Source organism: Mixophyes fleayi, chromosome 9, assembly GCF_038048845.1.
Source record: "Mixophyes fleayi isolate aMixFle1 chromosome 9, aMixFle1.hap1, whole genome shotgun sequence".
Classification (NCBI taxonomy): Eukaryota; Metazoa; Chordata; class Amphibia; order Anura; family Limnodynastidae; genus Mixophyes; species Mixophyes fleayi.
The window spans coordinates 92,693,260-92,707,061 of NC_134410.1; the positions used below are offsets into that span (position 1 = coordinate 92,693,260).

At 37.1% G+C, this 13,802-nt stretch overlaps 1 protein-coding gene across 1 annotated transcript in view; it reads left to right on the top strand.

The window, feature by feature from the left end:
* Positions 1 to 8,151, top strand: part of LOC142100834 (gamma-aminobutyric acid receptor subunit beta-4-like) — a 586,661-nt gene extending 578,510 nt beyond the window's left edge. Inside the window, exon 9 of the mRNA XM_075184680.1 lies at positions 6,899 to 8,151. Coding sequence (XP_075040781.1) covers positions 6,899 to 7,267 — 369 coding nt within the window. The 3' untranslated portion in view covers positions 7,268 to 8,151. The remainder of the gene's footprint in view (positions 1 to 6,898) is intronic.
* Positions 8,152 to 13,802: the final 5,651 nt, after the last annotated feature.

Genomic DNA, 13,802 nt, shown 5'->3' on the forward strand with positions numbered 1-13,802 from the left:
CCCAACTATAAATCTGTCCCCACATTTTAAATTTACCTCCCCCTCCAATCCAACTTGGTTTTCCCAAGGTGCAAAGTTACTCAATTTTCCTTAATGAATCAGGCCCATCATTTATAATCTACTTTATCCAAACAGGGTTTGTATTATAGAATAACTTAGTATGGTTTGTCTAGGCTTAGTAACCACATTATTCATAGCACATTATAATAGGTAATTATGAACATAACTGTAACTTAATGTTCTGGGAAAATTGGATATAATATTTTATAGCTACATATGCATATTCAAAATGTTAGGAGTAATACCCTAAAATAGTATACACACTTTTCATAGTGTAATGCATACATGTGTTCTCCCCTTTACATTTCTGACCTTGTCTCGAGGTACATACCTACCCAATCATGCCTCTCTGCCTCAATTCAATTCTGATTTACTCATTTGCATGCTCGCCTCCAAGACTTCTGCCATGCTGCCCCCAATCTTTGAAAATACCTACCCCTCTTCAATCAACTCTCTCCCAACATTCTGTCCATCAAACGCTCACACAAAACACACCTTTTCAAGTTTGCTTATCCTATCACCTCCTGACCAACTTATCCATCATGGTCCCAGTAATTTCTTGTGGTCATCCCAATATATATAAGTCTGCATGACCAGTTCATGTTCTTTACTATATGATCGCATATACAGGTTAGTTTGTAACTGATTTTAATTTGTTTTCCACTATGTCGATGAGATAACCACAAACCCGTACCTACTCATACTCCTGCAGGTTATACAATTGGTATATCTGAAACAGGCAATATTGTCCTTGTGTAGCCATGTTATATGTTCTTGTCCTAATGCTGCCAGTGTTATCATTAATAAATATTTTAGGTTAGGAACTTTTTGATAGGCGTAAACTGAATTGAGGAAATGGAATGTTTCTCAGGAATGGCAAGAAAACAATATAAAATGCAAGGTTAACTTTTACTTCAAACATTTTAAAGACATAGGGGAAATTCAATTAGACGAGATAGTGTCTCTGTAACATCCACGAGACACCTGGCAATGAAGATTTGACAGAGGTGCGAAGAAAAATGAGAGGAGATTCCTATCATAATTGCAAGCAATGTGTGCAGTGCGATGCCTGTGTGCCACATCGTCGGCAATTGAATCTCCCACAGTGTGTCAAATATGTAAGTGTAAATGTTTCAATATTTCACACTACAAGAAAAATAAAACACTTAGTGAAATTATAAATAAGTTCCAACAAACTATACAGGACATTCATATGAGACTTTACAAACAAGCAAATGATCAAACATACATGAGGAAAGAGGGCTCTGCCCTGAAAAGCTTCACATCTGAATAGGAAAAGGAAGACATTCACAGCTGATTTTTGCTTAGTGCTCCAAAAGTTACAATTTCAGCTTTGCTTGACTTAAATCAAGAAGAGTTCTCAAATATTAATCATATTAATGTTTCTTTTACAGATAAATATATGTAGAATTCAGTTTGTTTTTCTCAAGATGAAACATTATTAAGATTATTGCGGACAATAGAGTTTGTGTAGTTGTGACAGGGTGGACCGCTTATGCCACCCTGTCTGTTGTTGCTGAGAACCGGCTCGGCTTACATTGCCACCGTTCCCTTCGTTATCCAAAAAGCGCCCTCTTGTCGCAGTAGGAGGGGCTTATAATGCTGCCGCCACTGAGCTTCTTCTATGGCACTCAGAACCACGTTCCTTCTGAGTCACTGACGCTGCTAGTGTACCTCGTTGCTGGTGTACCCGGACTGGTAACTCCGGACCTCTTACTATGGATCCGTGTTGCTGTGAATGGATCCCCCCTGGCCTATAACATAGACCAGGCTGCATGGGTAGCACGCAGAGCATTGGTATTGAAAAAGCTTGGGTCCAAACCGCAGAGTCAGCCGGAGAACGGATTAGATTTTAGGGTCTAATCTGTAGATCACACGAAAACAGCAATATTGTAGATGTTTCCAAGCAGGTCTTTGAAGCAAGATGGTTTATTTGCTCACACACACTGGTAGAAGATACCAGTGTGATCAGGTCAGAAGAAAATTCAGAAGAACACTTACATGCTCACAGAGCTCATCTTTTATACAGTTCAGAAATAGTCTATTTTTAGAAACAGGATATACTCTATTGACACAAAGATGAATTTACATGCATTTCAAGGCTAACAAAATTTACACTTATCTATGAAATTCACTCTGGCAAAAGGCCACACCGTAAGAACCCCCTGCTGAGCCTTTGGCCAGAGCAGGCATGACACTTCATCACAAAACTTCGTTAGCACTTTTTGCTATCAGACTTCGTGCACATGCCTAAATTGAGGTTTCCACTAGCAACCTTACAAATCCTAAACAATGACACTTCCATACTAAATACATCCCAATACACACAAGACCTCCATCCACAAAGGCCTATTGTATCAGATATATGCATCAGAAATAAGGCATATCCTTTAGTAAGGTGAAAACGGGAAAGACCAACTTTTCTACCCTGGTCTCAGAGATAACGATTTCCTATATTACAATATACAAAAAAATTAGTGCCTATGCAGTTATATAAATATGCACCCTGCGCTATTTCACTTCAATAAATTGATACCATAAGTTATTTATAATTGATCCAGTCACAGTAGTAGTGGGATGAAAATGGAAACATGTGAATGATAGAAAAAGCAAGTTTCTTAAATAGAATATTTGAAAATTAATGATTTAATTTGTAGTCATAATTAGAGATGGGCGGGCTCGGTTCCCCGAGATCCGAACCCACTCGAATTTCGCCTATCCGAGTACCTCTCCCGCCCGTTCGGTATCAAAATCGAGGCAAAACGTCGTTGTGACGTATTCGTATTTCTTAGCTCGCTTCTCGCGAGATTTGAAAAGCATAAATACCCGCCTCCACAGCAATCCATCGCCATTTGACAGACGGAGAGAGCAGGGTTAGGTTACAGGCTGTATTAAAGCAGGGACAGAGCAATAATCTTTCGTTTCTAATCTATTCAATTCTATTATTAATTCATATTCTATTAGCAATTGTTAGAGCAGGAAGACAGGAGGATAGAGGAGGCTTATCTTTCAATTTTTTGCACTACAAGTGCGTTGGGGTGTCCCATATTCCCCAGTGTTTTACACTAATTTTTCTGGCTGTCAAAAAAAGTCATATTTGTCAGCCATATCTATCTAATACAATTTTTTGCACTACAAGTGCTTTGGGGTGTCCCATATTCCCCAGTGTTTTACACTAATTTTTCTGCCTGTCAAAAAAAGTCATATTTGTCAGCAGTATCCAATACATTTTTTTGCACTACAAGTGCTTTGGGGTGTCCCATATTCCCCAATGTGAACTACTAATTTTTCTGTCTGTCACAAAAAGTCATATTTGTCAGCGCTATCTATCTAATACAATATTTTGCACTACAAGTGCTTTGGGGTGTCCCATATTCCCTAGTGCAAAACAATACTTTTTCTTGCTGTCAAAAGTGATATTTATCAGCAGTATGTTAACAATTTTTTGCACTACAAGTGGTTTGGGCTCATAAAAATTGATTCAAAGCAGTCCACATATGAGCAGAATCAGCAAGCAGGTTCTGGCACCAGTCCTTATGATAGTGTTCCCAGTACGTCATCTGGTAAAGCCAATGTAAAAGTACATAGTCTTTTTAAATCAGGGGAAAAAAAACACACACCAAAAAAAAAATAACCGTGTTGAAGCAAAAAAGAAGTGTAACTGAGGAAAAGTTAACTGCCAATAAAAAAAAATATGGCAACATGCCATTCTACACACGCAGTGGCAAAGAAAGAATGAGGCCTTCGCTTTTCTCTATTACTGGCAGATCAAAAAATGTTACCGAGCCTTCTTCTTGTACGGTCACTCGTGACCAAGCAAGACTAAGTAATTTGGAGTCTAAAAGTGGTGCACAACTACTGTTACGCGTAAAAGCCGAGCTGCAAGAAAACAGTAAGGCATTAGAAGATAATGTATGCTCTGAATCAGAAATGTCAACAATCCCTGTGGAGAGTCCATCCACCAGTTGTATGTTTAATTGTGAGCATTCTGTTAGTGTACCCATAAAAAAGGGCCCTTTCAGCAGTTCTGCTGATGTGTGCCTGAACAGCCCGAGTATAGCCGGTGATACACAAATTGAGGATGCCCCTTTTGAATTAGAATGGAGGGGTAGATTTGTGTAGGCAACGAGGGCACTAATGAGGATGTTGATGAGGATGAGGCTGTTTGTGTAAGTCCTGCACCAGTGGCAGCAGTTCTGGCACGTGGCAAGAAAAAGGCCATTGTCATGCCTGGCCATAAAACCAAAAAATCCACTTCTTATGTGTGGAGTTTTTTCTACCCAAATCCAGACAACAATTGTATAGCCATTTGTAGTGTATGTCAAGCCACAGTCAGTCAAGGGAGGGACCTTAACCATCTTGGAACCTCGTCTATGTTATGCCATTTGACGAGAGTTCATGGCAAAGTGTTGAGAAAGGCTGAAAGTTCTTCCAAAAACATTACAAGCACTCCATCATCAGCTAGGACCCTTCGGTCACCGAAATCCCAACGGCTGCAAAATACACCCACAACACCATCCTCATCAATATCCTCAGTAGCGCTCAGAGTGAGCCCTGCATCCCACTTATTAAGGCTGGATGACTCCTGCACTATAATTGATTCCTCTGAAGAAAGTGTTAGTCCCACTGCTGCTGCTGTGGCTGCTGCTGGGGGTGAATCGTCAGCCCAGAGGAAGGCCAAGAAAAGAGCAGCCCTACATTTCAACAATTAACTGTGAAACAATCATTTGCTAGTATAAGCAAATAAGACAGCAGTCACCCAGTCACCAAGCGAATCACAGACGCCATGGCTGCCATGTTAGTGTTAGATCTGCGTCTAATATCCACAATAATCGCAGCTGGTTTTTCACAGTTAATTGAGGTTTTGTGTCCGCATTACAGAATTCTATCGCGACACCATTTGTCCCGTAAAGCTATTCCATAACTATACCGAGTGTTCAGCACAGCCGGGAACTTAGTCAGTGATCGCCGTAGAAGGTTACTTCCCAAAAATGTGGAGAAAATGATGTTTATAAAAATGAACTACATCTTCCACGAGGAAGGCCTTCACCATCAAAGACATCCAAGCACTGACTATTCTCTAATGGCGGATTGAAGCGGCGATGAATTGATAGTCTGTGATGATGACGTACACACTGATGAGGGTGAGGATGAAGCTCAAGATGATGACGATAACATATTTTTAAAACTTTCTATTTAAGTCTAGGGTGCAATCTACTCCCAAAGAGGAAAGGGACTTGGGGCATTTTTATATCACGTACTGTCTTGAAAGGCTGCCGTTTTGGCAATTTCTCATTAAGGGTAGGGTGTCATACACAGACTGACCCCAAACTGGCTTTGTCCATTTCAATTAATATTGTACAGTCTATAACGGCTGAATTTTTTTGTATTTTCTACAAGTGGATGGGGGCCTAGAGAGACAGAAACCAAACTGGCTTTCTCCATTTCATTTAATATTGTACAGTCTATAACGGCTGAATTTTTTTGTATTTTCTACAAGTGGAGGGGGGCCTAGAGAGACAGAAACCAAACCGGCTTTCTCCATTTCAATTAATATTGTACAGTCTATAAAGGCTCCATTTTTTGGTATTTTCTACAAGTGGAGGGGGGCCTATAGAGACAGAAACCAAACTGCCTTTGTATATTTTAATTAATATTGTACAGTCTATAACGGCTGAATTTTTTGGTATTTTCTACAAGTGGAGGAGGGCCTATAGAGACAGAAACCAAACTGCCTTTGTCCATTTCAAATAATATTGTACTGTCTATAATGGCTGAATTTTTTTGTATTTTCTACAAGTGGAGGGGGTGCTATAGAGACAGAAACCAAACTGCCTTTTTCCATTTTAATTTATATTGTACAGTCTATAACGGCTGAATTTTTTAGTATTTTCTACAAGTGGAGGGGGTCCTAAAGAGACAGAAACCAAACTGCCTTTGTCCATTTCTTTACATATTTAACTATAAGTGTAGGGTGTAATTTACACCCAAAGACGATGGCTGCATTACCAGTATGCATAGATGGAGAGGAAGACAATCTGGTTTGTGTGTAGAATTAATGACAGCCTACCAGGAATTTAACTGTTTTTTTTGATAATTTATTAGCTTTACAATTACATTACTTATCCAATAAACAGGTGGAGCACTAAAATTGGTTATTTTATGCCCAAAAATATTGATTTTTAAACAAAATAGCAAAACAAAACAAAATAAAACCAAAACCAAAACCAAAACACACAAGGGCGGTTTGGCAAAACCAAAACCAAAACACGACGGTAATCCAGATCCAAAACCAAAACACGGGGGTCAGTGAGCATCTCTAGTCATATGGATGTAAATGAAGAGCCACAAAAGATCCAAGAGTAAGCAGATCCCAAGTTCCATTTAAGAATGAGAAACTGCCCTAGCAATTGAGTTTACAACAAAATGGAGAGGGAATTTTTAGAAGCTGGACTATCAGTTAGTAAAATGCTGAAGTTGAGCAAATGAAACACATTGTGGACCTTATCTATAGTTGGACAAATTAGCTTAACTTCCTTCTTTTGCTGATATTGAAATCTTCTTTCTTACATTCGCAACTGATAACCCCTTGTCCACTGTACGGTCTGCATTGGTCTGAAAAATTAATTAGAGCAGTCCCAGACATATTTATACATGTTACTAAGATCACTAAGTTTCGACTTTGTGCTAACCTATAGGTGAAGGTTATATAAAAGAGATAAAGGGAGGAGGACTGAATAAACCAGTCAGTAAGAAATGAATGTGATATGCATGCTTTATTGTCAGATTGTCAACAATGTCCATTTCTCTATCCCAGGTTGATCCTTATGGAAACATTCTTCTCAGCACCCTTGACATGAGCAGCGAGTTGATGTCAGCTGAGATGGGAAGCAACATTGGTGATTCCCGAAACTCCGTCCTGTCATATGACACCTCAGGGATCCAGTTCCGTAAACAGCTGACATCTAGAGGGGACAGTTTTGGCCACACTCCCTTGGAGCGTCATGTTCCCCTAACAGCCACACGTGGACGTGCCAACTGCCGCCTTCGGCGACGCTCCTCTAAGTTAAAGCTTAAGATTCCAGACCTGACAGATGTCAGTACCATCGACAAATGGTCCAGGCTCATTTTCCCCATCACTTTTGGATTTTTTAACTTGGTTTACTGGATGTACTATGTCAACTGAAGCATCTCCATTGACCTTCACCCTAAGCTGTGCACACCCTTCCTTCCACAGGACACAAGCTTCACCTAAGTCTCTCACCCCCTCTTGCTTCACAGTTTGATGTTTGGGCCAGAGAAAGAAGCAGTCATTCAAGCCTATAAAGAGGGGGAAGGAGAATTGCACTTTTTGTCACACATTTTTTCACCAAATTTCTTACTTGTTTCTTTTTTCCTTTCTTTTGCCTGGAAATAGAATATGGCTGGGTAATGTGGATCATTTTGGATGTTATAATGAAGATACTGTACCTTTTCTTGAGACTTAGTTAAGTAAGGTAATAATAAACAGTTTATATGTGAGACATCTCCAATATGGAGTATGTATAGGTAGTTCAAGGTTTATATGAGGAAAGAAGAATGCCAGTAATTGTTTTCTCTCTTTATGCAGTTTTAACATGATTTTGCTATATTGTAAGGCTGTAAAGGCACAGAAAAGTTTATACATGCATGCAGACAACTCTGTAGAGCAGAAAATCTCTAATTGCTAACTTGAGCTGCACCTAATTGCTCTGATGGAGCACCTTTGACTAAAATATATATTTAGGAATGTTTCTATTGGGGGAAGGGAGCCAAATACATTTCTTAAACAAATAAATGAAATGGCAGATCTAAACAAAAATAATAGAATAGTAAAAGGTTCTGGACAGCAAGACTGTCAAAACAGTAATGATATATAACTATAGAGAAAGATGTTTACAAAACTGAAAATTGCACATTTTAATTTATTATCTACAATATTTTAGCAGGAATTTTATGTTTTATTCAATCAAATGAGAAAAAAATTCTAATTAAATTGTGCAAGTTGCTGTCCTTTTGTAACTGTAGCCCAAAATGTTAATTATTCTAATATTCATATTTTATCTTAGAAAATAATTTTATTTATCATAAATTAAATTGGAATTAGAGCAATACCAGGAAGATGGTATATGTCATATACCCTGTGCCAATAATCATAAGCTATGAAATAAAACAACACATTCTGGCTAATTGTTACGCAACAAATCTATGTTTCTAGACATGTTGTTAGAACTCTCTGCCACAATCACAAATGTAGTGTATAGTGTATTGTGAACTCTGAATATAAAGTAACCACATTTATTCATTATTATGCACAGGAAAGCATATGCCAATGATGCACAGTTATGCCAGTTTCAAAATAGTGATTTTAACACTTAGTAATGATGTTGGCTTATGTGCTAAACTACCCCTAATATCTCTAGAATTAAAATCATAGTTAGATATAATTGAAAATGGAATAAAACATATGTTCACAAGCAAACGAAGTGCCAAGTCATAAACATATTGGGGGACATTTATTAAATTTGATGCAAAAAAGTCGCATGCAAGGTATGACAGATTTATAACTGTAGATGTGCACTCAAACAGTTTTACGATTGGTGCACCATTTAGCCTATTGCTAAAAAGGTTGTGGCTCCTCAGGTCTATGGATTTGAAGCATATATCAAAAATAAACTTCTGTGGCAGTTTGATGCCCACAAGTCACATAAATAACACAAGTAATAGCCTGGCAAGCTTTTGCACAGGAAAATGTAACATTTCTATAAATGTCATGCAGGGAAGAGGACCACTTTGCATACAGAATTAGGTCTGCTTCATTCCTGCTTTGCCCCATTTTTAATAAATGAACCCCACTGGCTCAGGGACATGAGCAGTGCCAAAACTACTGAGGACTAGAAGTTTTATAAATATTATTAAAAACTGTGAGGCTATCCCTCCACATGGCACTGTCTCAAGAAGTTACAATAAGGAGCCATGCCTAAAAGAAACTTGAATGTCAGTGGTATATTATTCTAGAATATTTCATATCAAATAATTTTCACAGGTGTAAGGACATTAAAAATATATTCATGAAGCTTTCAGAAAAAAAATCATGTAGGGGTCTTTGCATCATAGTAAAAGGTGTGCAGTAAAAAGATTGCACCATATTTATCACCAACATATCCCATTTGATTTACCATGTGAGACTTATTTTGTTATATGTGGAAAAAAGATTCTGCCTTGAATTGCTTATGTTTGTTTTTTTACATAGATATAAAGCAGGAAACAGGTTTATGAGAGGACCTTTATGTGTCACAAAATATTTTGTCATAAAACATCTTTGTTAATATTTTTAAAATGTAAAACAATATAATGTTCTTACTCTTGCAGACATTCTGGGCCTCATGTAGAGTTGTACGCAATTTCCGTCTAAAACACAGATGGAAATAGCATATCAAAAACAGGTCATCACATCTTACACAGGTATGTTGGGTCGGATGCATCTAAACTGATGGTTATCACCATCAGTTTGCACCTTACACCAGTGAGCAAGCACCCTCAATTTTCTTATCTTCTTACAGACGTGTATGCATCTGAGTCTCGGTTTACATAAGTCACATTTCTCCAACATGACCTTAGAGGACCCCTCCTTGCCCTTGCCTCCTGCCTCTTCAATCATAAAGGATCACAAGTAGTCATCAGCGCATGATGCAACTCAGTCAATATAAGGCCACAAATGTAACTGGTACTTTGTGGACATGCGCAGAAGAACAAAAGTTTCCAACTCTATGTGAACTCCTCTGTGTGGAAGAGCTTCCACAAGCTATTTAAAACTTATATTCCATTCCTAGCAATTTAGTTTTGTCTTCACAATTCCTTTCTTTGACACCATGTATGAATCAAATGGCACTGTTCATACTTGTCTTGAAATATGCATTTTCTACAAAAAATAGTGAAACTATGATCTCCCCCAGTGGTTCCCAAGCTTTTTATACAGGGTCTTGTCCACTCATTACAGTTAGTAATCAAGACTTAATTATCTAAAAAATGAAATCATCAGGGGTGTGAGTAGACATTTGTGGGCCCCATATGAAAATTTTGTAAGGGCCCCCATATACTACCCAATGGCAGCTCACATATACACATGGAGTTTTGCAGGAATAGCTGGCCCCTGTTAACTGTGTGCTACAATAGCAGTTGCACCCCCTGCACATATGTTATGTTCTTGGAAACCATTTATTGAGAGATGTGTAGAGATATCTTATTTGTTGTCTATGTAACATACGTTCACGATGAAATAGTAACTTTATCTTGGTACCTCTTAACATTTAATGCATTGCACCAAGACCTGATTTAAAAGAAATCCACAGACTCTAAATACACAAAATAAACTTTTCTAATTAATTATATATTTATTTAGCTCTATGTGTGTCACTTATGTTTTCCCTATTCAGCTATTAAAGCCTCTGCCATTCGTGTGAAGCTTCTGTATGCCTGTTTAGAATGACAACTCCTCCGCTTCATTTATTTGTGGTAAAATAATATGTTATTCGGTAAATTCATGTTTAATTAAGATGTTTGATTCAATTTAATTTCAATTATATTTTAAAGATATACATATGATGTTATACTGTGTATTGTGTTGTACTACATGACCATGTGATGTGCTCTGCTGCTCTATCTGATGGGGTAGAAAATGCTAGTCAATCATACCTTAAAGTTGCCCTGAGGACACCCCATGTGTTCATATTATACACACAAAAGCACATATGCCCTCATTCAGGTGGCCACCAGTTGCCTCAGTTTGGGATAACGCCCCTTTTAGTAAAGTTTATGAAGTCTAATTATTAGTATTGGGCAATATGAAAGATATTCTATTGCTGCAATAAGCAGCAATAGAAAATCTTTCATATTGTGGCAGAAGATATCTTTCAAAATCTTCTGCCGCCTACTTAAACCTGAAGATTTCACCAGGACAACTCAGTTCGCCAGCGATACTGGTTGGCAACAATAAGAGGAGTCTTACAGCTGGCAAGGCCATTCTGGGCTTAATCTGCTATCCACTGGAACTGGAAATATGAGAAAAAATAATAAAATACTTTAAAAAATAGAAATTGTAAAAAATATTAAAAACTCTCTAAAATACAGGTAAAATGCTTAATTTTAATAACAATAATAATTTAATACATGTTTCCATTGGAGAGCCTCTGCTGTTGGCATCCTGAGATAGCTATAGTGACAGTACCACCACTGTACATGGTGAATAGGCTTCGTCATGCTTTGCATCTTTCAAAATCTCTTCTCAGTCCATATTCGGTCCAAATGGGCCGCTGTATCATTTTGTGGATGTCAGAGGCATTGTAGTAATTATATAATACCTATATTTAAAATTAAATTAAATTATACCGCTCATTAAAATTTGGATGACAATTTATAACACAATAAGCAACAGTGTTAAAATAATATGTAAGATCTGCGGGTTTGAAAAAGTGGAGATGTTGCCTATAGCAACCATTCATTATCAGTTATTTATATAGCCCCACTAATTCCGCAGTGTTGTACAGAGAACTCATTCACATCAGTCCCTGCCCCATTGGAGTTTACAGTCTAACTTCCCTAACATACACACACACACACACAGACAGAGAAAGAGTGTAATGTCAATTTGATAGCAGCCAGTTAACCTACTAGTATGTTTTTTGGAGTGTGGGAGGAAACTGTAGCGCCCGAAGGAAACCCACACAAACACAGAGAGAACATACAAACTCCACCCAGATAAGGCCATGATCGGGAATCAAACTCATGACCCCACTGCTGTGAGGCAGAAGTGCTAACCACTTAGCCATCATGCTGCCCATTCTAGTTATAATTAGTATTTTATTTTATTAGTATTTATATTAATAAATATACCACCTAGGCTCACTGAAAATTTTTAGTGTTTTTTTTGTTAATCCCTTGTAGCTTCTGCTGGGAAAAAAGGACAAGTTTTGGAAATTCTTTCAACTTGGCATTATTCTGTTCTGTGGAAAGACCCTGCTCTTTCCACTATCTATGGGCCTCCAGTCATCCAGTGAACATGTCATTGTCTCCCACAAGATCAGCACACTCGTGTCTTCAAATATCCTGTGCTGCTGTTAACATTCTGGTGATGTTCTTGGCTACAGATCTCTATCCTAGAAACACAAAATTGCATTAAAAAAGGACGAATAATAAGAAAGCAATGCTCCAACCCTAGTCAAATCTTAAAAAATCTGAAATAAAACTTGCAGCAATATTCATTAAACTTATTAAATACTAGAAGGGTCCAGATCACAATTTTAATGGTCAGAGGTGATTAAAAGCAGACCCACATTAAACATTTTTATTCATGAAAACCATAGGCAAGGCAAGGAAGGTGTGTCACTATACTATAAATATAAAGAAATGCAGAGATCTTAAAAAATAACAATATTTAGGAGAGATTCCTGTCATTTTTTTATTGTTTATGCTATTGACTTCTGTTTAATGTAATAACAATTGCAGGTTTTTTTTCCATTTAATATCTACCAAAAAGTTAACCTTTCAATAACTGTAACATATTTAAAATATTTCTATACTTCATAATTACATTTTTGATAATGTAATTTCCTATTAATAAATCAGGCTAGCTTTTCATTGTGTTGTACAGTTTTCATGTAAACTATTATGTTTGGATACAATGCTTTTTCCATTTGACATATAAAAGGTTTAATATTAATCTACCAACGATCCCAATGCAGATACTTTTAAAACAATATTTTGCAGTAACTTGAAAAAGCAGAAAATGGGATGAAAGTGAACCAAATTTCTATTAGGCCATTCTGTAGTGTAAGATATATCTTGCTTATTATAACAACTTAAGAATTGAGATGCGTAATAATGATAGTGATAATAATGTTAAGGAAACAGAAATAAGGAAAATAAATACTAACAGCAAGTACTGTAAAACCTAGAGTGACATTTCATTTAATGGAAAACATGTACACTTAAACTACAAATTATATCATATCATAGTTTATGCAGTCTGTGAACTTTTGAGATTAATAATTTTCTCTGCTATACAGTAGGTGATGCTAGTGTCTGATTACTTGAAAATGTAATTTTGAGGGATAAAATCATATGTGTGTTGTTAAAGCCACTTGGACATGTGTGTGCTTAAAAATACCTCATGCATTCTAGTCAAGAGTCAATGCACTTTACTGCTATTGTTGCTATACAATTTTCAGTTCGGCGAAAATGTTCAATACATAGTTTTAACGGGACACAACCACGGGCATGCTAACATAATGCATTTCGACAGGCAACATTTAGTATTTCCCCTTACTTTTTAAACTCAATATACCTCTAATTGGCTAGTGAAATGATGTATCACTTTTTACACAAGTCCTGTTTTTAAGTGTAGGTAATTCAATCAAAACCTAAGTGGATATATCAGATAACTGTCTCTCTAATGAAATGACTCATGTTGGCATAATTTATGGTCCAATTTTACCCCTTTGTTTTAGCTTAAAATGCTTAATGTTCTTATCTTACATGTTCTTATCTTACGTAATTTCTGTTACCCTCTTAACATTTGACTTAAAATAATTGACACCAGATATAATTGTGGCAAAACAAACAAGTTTATTTTGGAATAAAAAAACTCTATGGTAGAAGAGAAAACAGGAGGCAGTGCGGCAAGGCCCAAAACAGATATCCTAATG